The sequence below is a fragment of the Sciurus vulgaris genome (assembly GCF_902686455.1).
Source record: "Sciurus vulgaris genome assembly, chromosome: 5".
NCBI classification, from domain to species: domain Eukaryota; kingdom Metazoa; phylum Chordata; class Mammalia; order Rodentia; family Sciuridae; genus Sciurus; species Sciurus vulgaris.
Genome location: NC_136465.1, coordinates 92,883,212 through 92,901,889, shown reverse-complemented (window position 1 = coordinate 92,901,889; position 18,678 = coordinate 92,883,212). Strand labels below are relative to the sequence as shown.

The window sequence follows — 18,678 nt, the reverse complement described above, 5'->3', positions numbered from 1 at the left end:
TTTAACAATTTGGCATGTGTTTTAGTAAAGTAATTTGATTACTACTGTTAACCCTGCCTTTCCCTTTCCACTCAAGTATCATTTAGCAAGCAGACAACTTACAAGGAAGAGACATCCCACTTTGATGGATTATTTTTCTTTTCAGAAAGGCTTGTCTTCCTTGTCCTTTCTACTATTTCTTCTTCAGGAGGTTCTGAGTCATCTTTAGCTCTGTGAATAAGTATTGTTTTTAAATATTGAAACTAATGATAATATGTTATAATTTATAAGATATTGCTAAGCTTGCTGTATAAATCAAGGGGTACATGAATATATGTTTTGCTTTATGAAGATTTGATATCTAAAAATTAAATTCTTATAAATTTGGTTAAATTCCTATAACTTCTATATAGAAAAATAGTAAATGCTTATGTAGAAAACTGAGATATGAACCAAAGATACACAAAAGGAATAAACAAAAACATATAATCAACCAATATTACTGTAATTTCTTTCTCTACATATATATCTTTAGATATATATATCTTTATATATATGTGTATATGTATATTTATCTTTAACCATACTTTATAAAGAGGATAAATGTATCTACATTTAATTCTTTTCATTTGAAATACAGTAAAAAAATTTCTCATTACTTGGAATAAAATCAAAGTGTCATTTCTTCTCTTTCTCTGAAACTCTTAAAAGATTTATGAAAATATTCTCGATGCTAAGCTAGTTAAACTCGTATTCAGTGGACTGGGAAATAGCATTTGACTTCACTGTATTTTAAATCATTATCTAAAGAGGGGTTCCTGCACCTGAACAAAACCTAATTGTTTCATCATCATAATGTCCACTGATGGTTCCTAGTTGGATTTGAATTTTTAAATCCCAAATGTGTTATGCCCTCACAATTGCCAAAGGAAACTATGTCTTAATATTTTAAAAAATTTTTTCCAGTCACACATCTGCAGGAAACATAAAGGAAACAAGGCCCCAAAGGCAAAATCAATTGTAAGTTTCTCAAGGAGCCAGTCTTTTGTTTACAAAGACTTCTTAGTTTTTAACCTTTTGAAGGAACCTCTTCCCCCCAACTCCCTTGGCTACAGGCTCCCAGGATTTAGAAAAATAGGAAGACTCTGAGGATAGGCACAACATCAGATTGTTTTTACATCGCTTAGGATTGAGCATATTATCTATCACATTGGCAGGTACTTCAAAATGACCATGAAAGCATTTCATTAAGATCTCTCAACTAACAGATGAGAAAACTGAGACCAAGTAGTCTTAATCTCTCAAGGACAGAGGTAGCATTTCTTCACTTTCCTCCTCCTTGCCCTCTACCTTTCACTGTCGAAGTAAACAATATACTGTTTAATTTACTAGATATAGAGACAATGGTGTAGTTTTATTTCTCCTCTTCATTTATGTAAATGAATGAGGCACATATATTCCTATCTTTCATACATATACAAATATATATCCTATATATTTCATGTTTTAACATTGTAATTAGTGCATTGTAATTATACAGGATAGTGGGATTCATCTTATGTATTGACCTTTATTGACTGAGGACAGACACCTGAACAGGAAAAAAATTATCTTTGCAAATTGGGTAAATTTTAAGGACTTTTCTAACTTAGACCCACAAAACTTGCCAATGTGAGAGCTAAAAGGGTAAATATATTCACAAATAACTTTCGTAGAATGCTTTATAGGGTTGATAAAATCTTTCACAATGAGCTATCTTTTTGATGCAGCATTAATCTCATCTCCATGGAACCATAGTGGTCCCCATTGTTATGCCTCAGCTCATGTCATGTTAATAAATACACTTACTTCAGTTCACATTTTTCATCTTCAGCATCTGCCCAGGAATAGGTGCTAATAAATCGATGTAATGAGGGACGGTGTTCACTCTGCTTTGACCCCAAAATACGCCTAAACAAAGAAGAGAACAGCTGCATATCAATAAATGTATGTGTAGCCATTGTAACTTATTTCTTACTGTTTAAATCAAAACAAAAATTACATTTTTAAACTTTTTCCTTGGCACATTCACTTAACTCTCATTTCCTATTAAAAATCTTCATATTCCAGTTTTTACTTTTGTTTATGGTCTGAACAAATAAGAAGTTACACTATTTTTTCAAATGCTCATTTACTTTAGCCCATTATAAAATGATAAGGTTCCAAAAGTGCAACCACAAAAATCACACTTACCAGCTGCTGGACCTCCTACTGAATCTGTCATTATTTTCCATCCCAGCAACCTTTAGAAGTTCAGATGTTAAAAAAAAATGATATGTATATAGTGAAGTTAATATTTTCTCACATAAAATTAATGTACTTTTGATTAAAAACACTTACCATTGCTGCATTTCCAATATTTCTGGGTAAAGAAGCAATGGTCACTCTTCGGAGAGAAGATGGCTACCCAAAGGGGATAAATGTACATTTAGAAAATTCTCAATATTTTATTCCCTACATGCAACACACATATACATGTATATACACATCCATGCACTTGACTACCACTGAGTTGAACAGGAGACATTCTAAAAGATTTTTTATAGGCAAACTGCATTTCAGAAATATTTTACCAATTTATATTCTACTTTCTACAATACTATTATAATTCTTGCCAATAAAGCAAGTGATATAAAGTTTCTTAGGTTTTCATTTATTTGGCTTCTAGTAACATGGAATGTTGTTTTCCTTTGTTGGAGGTGTATATCTGTTCTGAGAATGGACTGCTCATGCTGCTGATCTTTGCTAATGTTTTATTTTTACAGAAGAAAATTTTTTCATTGTTAATCTAGCCAAATGCATTCTTCTTTTTTGCTATCTTTGTTTTATGCTTTAAAATATTTTCCTAATTCAAGAGGAGATAAATAGGTACCTTGTAGGTTGTATTATAGCTTTTTTTAATTTCATTTTTTCTACTTAGGATTTCACAATTTTTTAATTAAACTGTTACATAAAGATTGTACATACACACAGAGGAATGTAATATTTTCATGCCTACATACACTGGGAAATTTTTAAATAAGGTTAAACTGTCTCCTTAAACATCATTCCTTGATGGCGAAAACATTCAAAATCCTTTAGCTTTTTGAAATATATAGTACATTTCTGTTAGCTATAGTCCCCCTACTGTGCAACAGCACACCAGAACTTCTTGTGCTTATCTTATGATAGCTTAGTGCCCATTGATTAATGCCCCTACCCATTCTCCCAAGCTTCCAGTAACCACCATTCCAATCTCAACTTCTGTGAGATCACAGTGTTTGGATTCCAGATGACTAAGCTGTCATGATCCTTTATAGAATAGATGCTTACACATCTGCCTTGAGTCTTGAGCCAGAAATAACATTTAGTATTATGTGGTTTTAATTAAGTGCAACTTAAAGATGTAAAAATATTTTAAATGTAGTAAATTAAGAAGTTTTATGTGAGTTCTTAAATTGTCATCCCTAATTGAATTTCACTGGTTAGTTGAGCACCCCAAGAATTTCAAATTGCAGTTTGAGAAACCTGGTTTTTAATCACAGTTCTATCTCTACTTAATCATACTGATCACTTTCTATGCTTCTCTGGAAAAGATTTAGATGGAACAATTTTAAAGTCACTTGCTCAAATTCTTAAAAATTTTGTAAATCTGTGAATCCTGATTTTGAAGCTGTGGTAAGTCATTGACTGATCTTAAATATCCCATTCTCCTCTCCTTATTTAAAGACTGGTTTTTTAGCAAGGCATATAGCTTCCAGAAGAAAAACAATACTTTATTATCTCATTTTTCACTGTGGATAGGAAGGGAAATGCTATGGTGGACTTTAAGAAGGGTCTTTACAAGGAGGGGAAACACTTGTCTTTCTTTTCCTTGTAATGACTTGACATAATGATGAGGCTGTGGTGCCTACATCTGAAGTAGCAATCTTAGACCATGAGGATGATTCCAAGGGCTGTGGGTAACAAAGCAGCAAGAAAGGAGACTTGTAAGGATTTGGTCAATTGGCCCTACTACTGTCACATTGCCTATTTCCAAATTTGATTCATGTGATAGAAAATATTGCTAAACTGGCTTTTCTCATATTGCCAGGCAAATTTGATTGATATACAAATACAGCAGGTAGTATAAAAGCATACCTTATGAACTATCTAAATAAGGTCACACATATATACATGCATATGAATTACAATCACTGTTTTGTGGTTTACATTTAAAGGCATGTAACTTCAAAGAATATTTTAAAGTCATTTTGGTGATATTTATTAAATGATTAAGTGAATTAATGATTACCTTAGAGTTCAGAGAAGCTGAACGTTTTTTAATCTGGCAGTCATCTACAAGGAAAAACATTTGCACATTTTAGAAATCCCATGTGCAATTAATGTTAAAACAATTGTCTACATTTTTTACAAAGTAAAACAAAGGCCAGAAAATATTTAGACTCTAGAGACTACTGAGCAACATAAATACTATTTCTCCTTTATTTGGTGAGTCATAACAATTACCATCTTCACCAATGGAAAACAGTCTTCCATGTCACTGCAGATGTCTACAATGCCTATAAGCACAGGGCAGTGACAAAAGGAATCCATGAGGGCAGATTAGAAGACTATCAAATATGATTACTTTTCCAGAAGGGGGAACATTATTAAAATAAGAATTCTGCTTAGAAATGTTCACACACTTTAATAAAAAATCATTGAAAGATTTATAAAAACTGTATGTTAAAATATTTTCCATAGCCTCATCTGTCTATTTTCCAGTCCATCAGTTGGCTTTCTGTGCAGGGTCATTCTTTCTCTGAGGAATCCAAAACCATTGTTGATGAGTGTGGGTCATTTAAGCTCTTGTATCTTTACTTGAGATGTGGAGAAAGAGCCAATTGTTACATATCCTGAATAGACAACTACTGTCAGTAAGATAACTTAAATATACTCTCTCATCTCAGCAATCTAAATTGATTAAGTAAATTTTTGATGAATTTTTGATGCAGGCCCAATAAATCTTTTGGGCCTTCCAATCTGTTTTCTAACATTTTTGTGTAATAGGAGTAAGTTATTTTTCTAATACAATCTTACCTCTGAGTCTTATTCTAAAGACCCACAATACAGTAAGAGGATGAAAGAGGAGAATGTTAGAAAAATGTAACTAATACTATGATCTTCAAGTTTTATTACCTTCATCTTCAAGAGTGTTAAAAGACCTTTCATTCTGCAAGAGAACCTGTTTCAGCTCTTCTAATTCAGCATGCTCTTTGGCATACATTCTCTTCAAGTTTTCTACATGCTGAATCATCACTTCAACTGCCTTACTAACCCGGCTTTCCTAGTAGGAAAAGAGAAAATTCACATTGAAAATACTTTTCTCAACACTCAGTTAAAAGATGGGGATTAAAAACACATTTACCTTCACTCTATCTGTAAATCCAACTAAAATGTCAAATGTATTTTTTAAGAAGAGATGAGTCTTCAAAGGCAAACAGAAGAGGCTATCATAGCAAGATTATAAAAGCAGGAGAGTAAAAGGATTCATGATAAATGACTAAGAGTTGAGAAAGCTAGACCCTAAAATAGGCTGCAAGAATGGCCTAGAACCAACTGCAGAAAGTCTCAAAGGCTTAAAACTGGTGCTTCTAGAAGTAGGTCTGTGAAAAATGATAGAGCCACAGATCGGATCCCCTCTGGTCAGCAGAGCACCTTTCCCATAACCACTGTGGTAAAAGGCAATCAGGTTAAATATCTAGAGAGAGGAAAACAGAGGTTCTGTGGATTAGGAAATTACAGATTGTGAAGAGGGTATCATACTGAAAACAGATGAACACAAAAGTCTGGGTACATGTTGAGTTCTGAGATCTCTCAACCTTATTCCTCTTTCTAGCTCCTAACACTGGCACCCAGGTTCTACCCTCAGGCAAGCAGCTAGAAGACTTTTCGCTGGGGAATCCAACTTTCCAAGATGAAAGTTCTTAGGTAAAGACATCGGGGTACCCCAATGAAGCATTCTAGTTTGTGTGAAGCTCAATGTCATCAAGAATTTTGACCTACTCAACACAGCTCCACAGTGGAGCACCAGATGTGGGTGGAGAGCATCCAGCAGGCACCAAGGAAATCAAAACACACAACAGGGTACCCTGGGAGAATTGGATTGCAAGAAAATTGGACTGCAAGCATCAAGGAAACCATCAATATCTTCAAAGAGTGAATAATTACCACAGAATAAGAACAAGATATTTAAAAGAAACATTAGTGTTTCTGGAAATAAAAAGTATGTCAAAAAAGTTTCTAGGTAAGGTTGAAGAAATCTCCCTATATCTAGAGCAAAAAGACTAAGAGGTAGTTTCAAGAGGATCAGTTCAGAGGATGCCATCAACCAAAGAACAGGGAAGAATTCAAGAAAGTATAGGAGGAAACTTCAACAACATATAAAAATCAAAATTTTCTGAGGGAGGTTTCAAGATGGCGGTATAAGGAAGTTACTTTCCTGGCTGCTCTGTGTCATGAAATCAAGAAAGCAGTTAGGCAATTTCTCAGCAAGGTGGATGAGGAAAAAAAAAAAAAAAAAAAAAAAAAAAAAACAACCAAAAAAACACAGGAGGGGACTTTACTGGAATTTAATACTGGACATTCAAAGTGGATCAGGGACTCAGGAGGTTGGCTATATTAAACTAAGGAAGAAATCTCAGCACCACAGCCACTGTCACAGCCAGAAGCACCAACCACAGTGGTCCCTCCATGAGCAAAGCAGAGGGAAAAGGGAATTTAAGAAACCCACATTTTTAGGAGTCCTGTGGTGTGTCTGGGTGGAGAGAGTTTAGAAATCAAAGACAACAGCTGACTTAACTGAAATAATAATAGGATATTATTATATCCTGAATAATAGGATATTTCTGCAAATATCCTATTGCAGAAAACAAACCCCAACTCTCCAAGCTGCATGTGGAGGAGAAAGGAAGGAAACATTTTGCAGGCATAGCATGGGAACTGGCATCAGGGGGAGGTGATTCCTGGCAAACCCAAGTTTAGCCTAAAATATGGGCCTGGCAAACCCACATTGTATGACAGCATGCGCTTACCAGGAGAAAAATATGGAAAGGTTTACACAGGGGAATATTGGTTCTGGAAACCCACCTTGGCTCTCCCATTCCCCCTCTAACCCTGCTTCTTGCAGGACTGACTGGGAAAGACATGCATAGCCAAGAATTCAAAAAGATGGGGGGTGGGAGTTTGGAGACTGAACCCAAGACCAGGAAACATGTGGTCTGCAGGTGATGTAATGGACTAAGAATTGGCTCCTATACCACAAAAGTGGAATCCAGGTGAGATCACTAAGGTGCAGTCTTACAGTGTGGACCAGCAATTGGGGGCCCTGGAGGAGCACTGATTTAAAACCTCCAGAAAAACTGGCATTCAGCAAATTCAGTCTGCTAATCCTAGGCCTGCCTCCAGGAGTTCCACCTATGGGATTAACACCCTCACTCCAGCAATTAACCTGGAGGGTGGGGCATCACGCTCCAGACCAACCCACCTAACACTGCTAAGAAGTTGAGAATCTTTTGAACTCCAGTGGAAAGAATTCTTTAATTTTTCATTGAGATATTTTTCTCTCTTTTCTCTGCTTGTGAACTTAATGGTTCATGGACATTTATCATATTTATATTTGTATTTTTTTCATTTCCAGCATTATTGAAGTCTTATTTTTCATGGATCAGTTTTTTGAGGACTATGATGTTTGACTAGCCTATGTCAGTTTTGTTTTGTACTTTTTATTTTTATTTTAATTTTTAAATATTCCTTTATATTTTTTCTCTCACCTGTTTCCCTTGATTCTATTCTCTTTTCTTCTACTGAAAGTCAATCTCTATTGTTCTCTTTCATGCTACCTTTAATTTTTTTTACTTCTATCTTCTCTCCTCCTCTTTCATAATCACTATATCCCACGTTACTTCTGTTCTCTTCCTGTCCATCATTTAAAATTATAAACTCTTTTGCAAACTTACTGTTTTTATTGTAGGCAATAAGTGATCATATCATTTCTGTTCATTATGATAGAATTGTAGATGTCAAATCAAAAAACTATTTGGCTTAATGCTGTATGTTGTTTGCATTGATTGTTACTATTATTTGTCTCCCCCTAAACAGTGAGGTACAGGAAACCTTGAGGGACACAAGACATCTGCAGGGCAGAAAATCTACTGCCTCAGATCCATGTTGTTAGATGGGTAGATACACAAACAATATGAAAAAGGAAGGGAACAAATAACCCCAAATAAATCAAGATACTCCAATAAGAGAGTCCACTGACACCACAGTGGAATAAATGTCAGAGGATTTGTTTAGAATGTACATAGTTAAACTGATATGAGAGGTAAGGGACAATGTAAGGAGTAAAATCAAAGAGAAAATACAGGAAGTGAAATATCACTTTAATAAAGAGATAGATTTCTGGAAAGGAAGCAGACAGAAATCTCAAAATGAAGAAATCAATAAACCAAATTAAAAATTCAATGGAAAGCATCACCAACAGACTAGATCACTAAGAAGAGTTTTAGGCAATGAAGACAAAATATATAATCTTGAAAATAAAGTTGACTAAGTTGACTATGGACAAAAGATGTTATGAGATCATGAACAGAACTTCCAAGAAATATGGGATAACCTGAAAAGACCAAATTAAAGATTTAATTAGATAGATGAAGGCTCAGAGATACAAACCAAAGGAATACACAATCTTTTCAATGAATAATATCAGAAAATTTCCCAATCCTAAAGAATGAAATGGAAAATTGGATAAAGGAGGCTTACAGGACCCCAAATGTACAAAAATTACAACAGACCCACAATAAGGCACATTATAATGAGAATGACATGGAATAAGTAAGGACAGAATTTTAAAAGCTGCCAGAGAAAAATGACTGGTAATAGAGGGAAACCAATCCGAACCTCAGCTGATTTCTCAATCCAGACCCTCAGCTAGGTCTTGGAATTATATCTATCTATATAGATAGATAGATATAGATATAGATATAGCTCTGAAAGAAAATGAATGTCAGCCAAGTATACCCAAAAAAATTAATCTTCAGAATTGATGATGAAATAAAACTTTCCATGATAAACAAAAGTTTAAAGAATTCACGACTAGAAAACCTACACTACAAGCCATATTCAATAAAATATTTCATGAATAAGAAATGAAAAATAAATGTAAAAATCAGCAAAGGGAGGAACTATCTAGATGAATAGGCAAAGGAGAAACTAAGTCAAATTAAAAACCAGAAATAAAATGACAGGGAATAAAAAAATCATTTCTCAATAATAACATTGAATATAAATGACCTAAATTCATCAATCAAAAGACATAGACTAGATGGGCACAGCGATGCATGCCTGTAATCCCAGCAACTTAGAAGGCTGAGACAGGAGGATTGCAAGTTCAAAGCTAGCCATCAGCAACGTTGAGGTGCTAAGCAACTCAGTGAGACCCTGTCTCAAAATAAAATACAAAAAATAGGGCTGGGGATGTAGCTCAGTGGTAAAGTGCCCCTGAGTTCAATCTCTGGTACCAAAAAAAAAAAAAAAAAAAAAAAAAAGACATAGACTGGCAGACTGGATTAAAAAATAAGGCCCAACTCTGTGCTGTCTCCAAGAGAGTCACCTCATAGGTAAAGACATCCACAGATTGAAGGTTAAAAGGATGGGAAAAACATATAACTCACATGGATCTTGTAAACAAGCAGGAGCCCCTATCCTCATAGCATATAAAGTGGACTTGAAACCAAAGTTAATCAGAAGGAAAAAGAAGGATATTTCACACTGCTTAAGGTAATTATAAAAGGACAAGACATAACAATCATAAATATTTATACCCCAAACAATGGAGCATCTACATATATCAAACAAACACTTCTCAATTTCAGAAATCAGATAGACCACAACACCATAATACTGGGTGACTTTAACATACCTCTCTTACTACAGGAGAGATACTCCAAACAAAAACTAGATAAAAATAGTATAGAACTAAAAAATACAATTAATAACTTAGACTTAACAGAAATATATAGAACGTTTCATCCATCAGGGACCAAAAATACTTTTTCCCCAGCAACATGGATACTTCTCTAAAATAGACCATATCTTAGGCCACAAAGCCACTCTTAGCAAATACAAAGAAAAATAGAGATAATACCTTGCTTTCCATTAGATCATAATGGAATGAAATTAGAAATCAACGATAATAAAAAATAGAAGGTACTCTAACACCTGGAAACTAAATAATATGCTATTGAATGACTAGTGGATAGCAGAAGAAATCAGGAATGAAATAAAGTACTTAGAGGTAAATGACAATAGTGATACAACATTTCAAAATCTCTGGGACACAATGAAGCCGGAGTTAAGAGGAAAGTTAATTGAATTGAGCTCATACATTAAAAAAAGTAGAAAATCAACAATTAAATAACCCAACATTACATCTCAAAGCCCTAGAAAAAGAAGAACAAATCAACACCAAAAGCAGAGACCAGGAAATAATTAAAATCAGAGCTGAAATCAATGAAACTGAAACAACAAACAAACAAAAAAATCCAAAAAAATCAACAAAGCAATAAGTTGGCTCTTGAAAAAAAAAAATCAATAAAATTGATATACTTTTAGCCATGCTAATGAAGAGAGAAAAAACTGAAATTACTAAAATTCATGCTAAAAAAGGAAATATCACAACAGACACTAATAAAATACAGATAAGAAACTATTTTGAAAATTTATACTCTAATAAAATAGAAAATCTTAAAGACATTGACAAATTTCTAGAGACATATGACCAACCTAAATTGAATCAGGAGTACACAGAAAATTTAAACATCAATTTCAAGCCAAGAAATTGAAGATACCATCAAAAGCCTACCAGAAAGAAAAGCCCAAGACAAGATGAATTTTCAACTGAGTTCTACTGGATTTTCAAAGAACAACTAACACCAAACCACCTCATATTATGCCATGAAACAGAAGAAGATGGAACCCTTCCAAACTCATTCTGTGAAGCTAGTTTCTCCCTAATATCAAAATCAGACAGTGACATCAAGGAAAGAAAACTTCAGTTCAATATCCCTGATGTACATAGATGCAAAAATTCTTAATCAAATCCAGCAAATAACATAAAAAAAATTAAAATAAGTGTGCCGTGATTGAGTGGGGTTTATCACCAGAATGGAAGGTTGGTTCAACACGCAGAAATCAATAAATGTAATTCATCACATCAATAGACTTAAAGACAAGACTCATATGATTATCTCAACAGAAGTGGAAAAAGCATTTGACAAAATATAGCATGCCTTCATGTTGAAAACATTAGAGAAACTTGGGATGTACAACCAGACCTCAACATTATAAAACCTATATATGCTAAACCCAAGTCCAACATCATTGTAAATGTAGAATAACTGAAAGCATTCCCTCAAAAACTGGAACAAGACAGGGATGCCCTCTTTCACCACTTGTATTCAACATAGTCCTTGAAATTCTAGCCAGAGCAATTAGACAAAAGAAAGAAAGGGATGGAAATAGAAAAAGAATTCAAACTAATCCTACTTGCCAATGACATGATTCTATCTTTAGAAAACTCAAAATCTCCCCTAGAAAATTTCTAGGACTCATAAGTGAGTTCAGCAAAGTAGCACGATGTAAAATTAACATCCATAAATCAATTGCATTCCTAAAGATCAGTGATGAATCAACTGCAACAAATTAGGAAAATTATCCAATTCACAATAGCCTCAAAGAAAAAAATAATAAAATATTTGGTAATCGATCTAGCAAAAGAGGTAAAAGACCTCTACAATGAAAACTATAGAAACTAAAGAAAGAAATTGAAGAAGACCTTAGAAGATGGGAAGACCTCCCATGTTCTTGGATGGGCAGAATTAATATTGTCAAAATGGCCATACTACCAAAAGTGTTATACAGATTTAATGGAATTCCAATTAAAATCCCAATGACATTCTTCAAGGAACTAGAAAAAGAAATCGTGAAATTCACTTGGAAAAATAAGGAACCAGAATAGCTAAGGCAATCCTTAGCAAGAAAAGTGAAGCAGGTGATATCACAATACCAGACCTTAAATTATACTACAGAGCTATGGTAACAAAAATGGCATAGTATTGGCACCAAAATAGACATGTAGACCAATGGTACAAACTAGAAGAAACAGAGAAAACCAAATAAATACAGTTATCTCATACTAGACAAAGGTGCCATAAACATACATTGGAGAAAAGATAGTTTCTTCAACAAATGGTGCTGGAAAAACTGCAAATCCATATGTAACAAAATGAAATTAAATCCCTGTCTCTCACACTGCACAAAACTCAATCAAAGTGGATCAAGGACCTAGGAATTAGACAAGAGACCCTGCACCTACTAAAAGAAAATTTAGACCCAAATCTCCTTCATGTTGACTTAGGAACTGAATTCCTCAGCAAGACTCCTAAAGCACAAGAAGTAAATCTGGAATCAATAAATGGGATGAATCAAACTAAAAAGCTTCTTCAGAGCAAAGGAAACAATCAAGAATGTGAAGAGAGAGCCTACAGGATGGGAGAAAATCTTTATCACATGCACCTCAGAGAGCATTAATGTCTAGGATATACAATGAACTTAAAAAGTTAACACCAAGACAAACAAAAAACCAAATAACCCAATCAATAAACTGACAAAGGAACTGAATAGGCACTTCACAGAAGAAATACAGTCAAAAAATACATGAAAAAATGTTCAACATCTCTAGCAATTAGAGAAATGAAAACTAAAATTACACTGTGATTTCATCTCACTTCAGTCAGAATGGCAATTATTAAGAAAACAATAACAACAAACATTGGTGAGGATGTGGACAAAGGTACACTGATGCACTGCTGGTGGGGACTAACAAATTGGTGCAGCCACTCTGGAAAGCAGTATGGAGATTCCTCAGAGAACTTGGAATGAACCTCCATTTGACCCAGTTATCCCACTCTTACGTATATACCACAGGATTAAAATCAGCATATTATAGGGTTGCAGCCACATCAACATTTACAGCAGCTCAATTCACAGTAGCTAAGCTATGGAGCCAACCTAGGTGTCCTTCAACAGATGAATGGATTAAAAAAAGTGGTATATATATATATATATATATATATATATATATACACAATGGAATATTACTCAGTCATAAAGAAGGATGAAATTATGGCATTTGCCAGTAGATGGATGGAACTGGAGACTACCACGCTAAGTGAAATAAGCCAATCTCAAAAAACCAAAAGCTGAATGTTCTCTCTGATATGCGGATGCTAACTCACAATAAGCGTGGGGAAGGGGGAATTCACTGAATTAGATCAAGGGGCATGAAGGGAAGAGGGGGACAGGAATAGGAAAGACAATAGAATGAATCAGACATAACCTTCCTATGTTCATATATGAATACATGACCAGTGTAACTCCATATCATGTACAATCACAAGAATGGGAAGTTATACTCCATGTATGTATGATATGTCAAAATAAATTCTACTGTCATGTACAACTAAGAATAAAAATTCTAAAAAAAAGGAATTTTCCCATAATCAAAACTTGCCAGCTTGAAAATGACCCCTGATGGCCTAAAACAGTGGATAAGAATAAACCCACACAAGGGCCAGTAGGAAAAAGAGAGGTCCTTAAACTTCTAGAAGATGAAAAGAAGTAAAATTTCAAGGGTCAGAATGACCTCAAGTTTGATAGCAACACCAGACCTAAATTGAAAACGGAATAATGTAAAGAAAACCCTAGTGGGCATTTTCTCTTGTCTTCAAGTCCTCCATCCAGCCAGACTACCTATTAAGTGGAAGAATAAAGACATTTTTAATTATGACATCTCACAATGTTTACTTCCCACCCCCCCCCAAAAAAAAAAGAAACTAGCAAGATGGAGAGAAGGAATTCAGAAAATGGGGTTCAACTCAACAGAGAAATGAAAGAAATCCTCACAGAGTTCCCAAGACTTTAGTGGCAAGCCTAATGAGCAACCCATCCAGACTGGAGCAGGTCAAAAAAACCCAGGAGGAGTAACTTGGGAAGAAGAAATTGATAGAGCACCCACTGAGTTTAAGTGTGCTGAGAGACCTAGGCTCTTTAGGTTCTGAGAATGAATTAGAGACAGGTAGAGTACCAAACAACAACCATCGCAAAGAAAAAGGAAGAACATGAATTTCTGCAGAGAAGTAAAAGTTTTCTTAAGAGACTACTGGGACCAGAATTTACTAGTCAGGTCGTAATGTGTACACAAATGTCAATCTAACATTCTTCATCCACTAACTTAAGTCTCTGATTTTTTTATCACTTTAATTTCCAAGCAGACACAGAAAGTAGACAACACACACCTGTCCAGCTTCAAGAACCATCAATATTTTTGCAATGTGAGTTTCACCTCTTTCCCATTAAAATTTTTTTTCAAAATATATGTGATAATACATCATATACTTTCCCTCTTAAGTACATCAGTGAGGATCTAGAAATAATAAAGGAATTCATGTCCTTAAAGAACCACAAATGCTATGATCACATTAAACTAACTAAGGCACCTTAATATCACATAATTAGTAGTTCAAGGCCAGGCGAGGTGGTACACACCTATAATCCCAGCGGCTGGACAGGCTAAGGCAGGAATATCACAAGTTCAAAGCCAGCCTCAGCAATTTAGAAAGGCCCTAAGCAACTTAGTAAGACCCTGCCTCAAAATAAAAAAATCAAAGGCCTGGAGATGTGGCTCAGTGGTTAACACCCCTGGTTTCAATCTTCTGAGCCAAAATAAAATAATAATAATTATTTTAATTATAATAATTATAATAAAAATAAATCGTTCATATTCCCCAACTGTCTCAAAAAGTTTTTTGAATTGGACACAAAGTACATTCATTGTACTTTTTTCATTTTTTATGCTGATGTATAATTCAAAATATAAACTTTACCATTTTAAAATGAACAATTCAGTGGCATTTAGTACTTTCTCAATGTTGTGTAATTATCACTTCTATCTAGCTCTAAAACATTTTTATTACCCCAAAATAAAGACCCCATACACACGAAGCAGTTATTCTCTGTTGTCCCTACCTACCACCAATCTGTCCTCTGGTTCCACAGATTTTCCCATCCTAGGCCCTTCATGTGAGTGAAACTACACAATATGTGATCTATGCATCTAGCCTCTTCCATTTAGCATGTTTTGCATTGTAGCACATATCAGAACGCATTCCTTGTAAAGGTTAAATAAAACTATTTAGTATGTAACACAATTTTTCTATTCATCCATTGATGGGCTTTTCAAAATGTTCACGGTGATAGATTTGCATGCAAGTGTTTGCTTAAGTACCTATTTTTACTTCTTTTGGTTATATACCTAAGAGCAGAATTGATCATATAGAAATTATATGTTTAACTCTTAGAAGACTTGTCACACTTCTTCACAGTGGTTAGACTATTTTGCTTTTGTTTCAGCAACATATGAAGTTTGCAATTTCTCCACACACTCATGAACACTATTTATTTATTTTTTTCTTTCTTACAGTTTTGGCAGTCAAACAAACTGAGGCCTTACACATGTGAGGCAAATATCCTACTACTGAACTGTATCCCTAGACTTCTCTATTTTTTCTATTTCTTTCTTTTCTTTTTTTAAAATATTTTACAGACTGCATTTTGATTCATTGTACACAAATGGGGTACATCATTTCATTTCTATGGTTGTACACAATGTAGATTCATACCATTCATGTAATCATACATGTACATAGGGTAATGATGTCTGTCTCATTCCACCATTTTTTTGTACCCCCCTCCCTCTCATTTCCCTCTACATAATCTAAAGTTCTTCCATTCTTCACTCACCCCCCACCTCCTCACTCCCATTATATATCATCATCCACTTATCAGGGAAAACATTTGGCCTTTGGTTTTTTGGGATTGGCTTATTTCACTTAGCATGATATTCTCCAATTCCATCCATTCATCTGCAAATGTCATATTATTCTTCTTTATGACTGAATAATATTCCATTGTATATATACACCACAGTTTTTTTTTTTTCAAATTAATAGCCACCCTAATGTGTACAAAATTATATCTCACTATAGTTTTGATTTTGCATTTCTCTAATGACTAAGAATGTTAAGCATCCTTTCATGTTTGGGCATTCATCTATCTTCTTTGAAGGAATATCTATTTAAGTCTTTTGCTCACTCACTTTTTAATTTGATTATTTAGCTTTCTATTAAGTTGTAAGTGTTCTTTATATATGCTGGATATTAGTCCCTTATAAAATACATGATTTGCAAGTATTTTTCTCCCATTCTGAGGTTGTAGTATCACTTTCTCAAGTCCTTGGATGCACAAATTTTTAATTTTGTTGAAGTCCAATTAATCTATTTTGGTTGTTGATTTTGCTCACTCATTTAACAAATATTTATTAACTACCTAATATGCATGAGGCACATTTTAGGCATGAGGGCTATAGCAATAAACCATAGAAATACTCCTATCTTCATGGAGTTTATGTTCTAGTGGAAGGAGGCAGACAAGAAATAAGGTGCCAGTAAAACGTAAGTATGTTAGAATGTGAGTGCGATGAAAAATGAAAGAGGGATGAGACTGGAGAAGAGAGGGGTTGACATGTTACATAGGTGGCAGCCAGGGTAGGCTATTGTATGAAGGTGGCATTTGAACAAGACTTGAGATGACAGCTGAGATGCAAAGCTACCAAGAGGAAGGGAACAGGTAGACTTAGGGGCCGGAGATGGTCATGTGGGACATTTCTGATGAAGAGCAATGAAACAGCATTGTTTTGTGCAATAATCCAGGAAGACAGTCACAGGAGATAAAGTGCAAGAGGTCAGAAGGCAAGGGAATCCTGTAGACCCTTTTATTTTAACAGTGGTTTTTATTCAGAGTAAAGTAAGGAGCCACTATCAAACTCTGAATCAAAAAGTACAATGATCACTTTTAAGTTTTCGTAGGATTACTCTGGCTGATTTGTAAAGACTAGACTGTTGGGAGGAGGGACTGGAATTTGCTTCAACCAGGATGACCATTTTGGAAGTGACTGTCCTTCTGGAAGAAAGATAATAGTGGCTTAGACAGAGGTGGTTGTCATGAGAGGGAAATAAGTGGTTGAATTCTACATATATTCTGATGGTACAGCCAAAGGGATTTTCCGTAAAATTGGATGTATGGTAAGCAAGAAAGGTGACTAGAATTACCCCCAAGGGGAGTTCTATCTGTGCCCATGTCTGAGGCCAGGAGATGATGGGTGGGGCAGATTTGGGTATGTTAAGTGTGAGGTATTCATTCATTAATCCGAGTGGAAATGTTGACGCATAACAGTGTATTCTAGTCTGGAACTCAGGAAGAGGATTAAGCAAACACAGGAATCTGGAGTCATCAGTTAGCTTCCTGGGATCATAAGGGGACGCATGCAGTACAGGAGGAAATCCGAAGCGAGAGTGGAGTCCCATAGTTCATCATGGGAGAAGAGATAGAACCACAAACCAGCCCAGAATAGAGCAGCCCAGGATGGAAAGACCAAAGCCAGCAAAATGTAGTACCTGAAAGCTAGGTGAGAAGAGGGTCTCCACCGAAACAAGCTTGTAGATAAGTTAAGGAAGCTGAGGGCTAGGAAACTGAATTTGGTAACACGCAGGTCTTTGGAGACCTTGGTAAAACCAGCTTGATGAAGCTTATAAAGTGGCTTTAGACAAGAATGGGAAGAAAGAGACCTGCCACAATGAGTACTATTCCACAGAAGAGATTCGCTCTAAATTGGAACAGAGAAACAGGGGGGTAGGACCAAAGGTCTTTGTGTTTATATTTAGTTTGTGTTTTCTGTACTTTTTAAAAATTTCTTTACTTATTTATTTTCATGGCACAGGAGTGGAACTCAGAACCAACACTCGACCACTGAGACAGGCCCCAAACAGCCTGAGGGGAATGATCCCACAGAACGGGAAAAACTGAAGTGGAGGTATGACGGATGACGAAACTAGGCCTGGATGTGAAACGAACCATAAAAACGCGACCTGAAAACTAGTGCCTAGGAAAGGGAGCGTTCCCTCCCCCTTTAGTCAGCCCTTCTTCAGGAAACCTAATTAACAACACGGGCCCCTCCTTTCAGATTGTAAATAACTACCTCCAGGAATCTAACTACCTTCCTTTAAAGCATAACTGCCCCTGTGGAGACTTTGGGTCCAAGGCTAGAGATTTATCAAAGGCCTTGTAAGAGGAGCCAGTTCTTCCTGTAAACATGGTTCCCTAGAGAGCAGGGGCAGGGCCTTCCATGTGGCACCAGATAGCCTATAAATGTAAGAAACTGGAGCTGGGAGCTCAGAATTTGGAGTCTGTCTCTGCTGGGCCTGCCAGTGTAAAATAAAGTTTGAGTTCTCCCACTCTCCACGTGCCATTTGCCGCTTCTTGACCAGTCTGATTCCTGAAACAGAGGCAATCTGGGAGAACTGAGGCCCTTGTACCTGAGTAATTAGAAGGGATGGGATCCTGTATATAGGATGAAAGACAAATCCTCTTCCGAAACAGGAAAGAAAGCAGGGTATGTGGGCTCAGAGGCTAGTGGTTTGGGGTGTGTGGCAGTTCCTGCCTATTATGTTTTTTCAGCAAGGT

General features: G+C 35.5%; 1 protein-coding gene across 1 annotated transcript in view; it reads right to left on the bottom strand.

Moving 5' to 3' along the window:
• Positions 1-18,678, bottom strand: part of IRAG2 (inositol 1,4,5-triphosphate receptor associated 2) — a 130,790-nt gene that overhangs the window by 1,203 nt on the left and 110,909 nt on the right. The window contains 6 exon segments of the mRNA XM_079139884.1: positions 103-210; positions 1,828-1,929; positions 2,212-2,261; positions 2,359-2,421; positions 4,292-4,335; positions 5,179-5,326. Of these exon segments, the coding sequence (XP_078996010.1) occupies positions 103-210; positions 1,828-1,929; positions 2,212-2,261; positions 2,359-2,421; positions 4,292-4,335; positions 5,179-5,326 (515 nt within the window).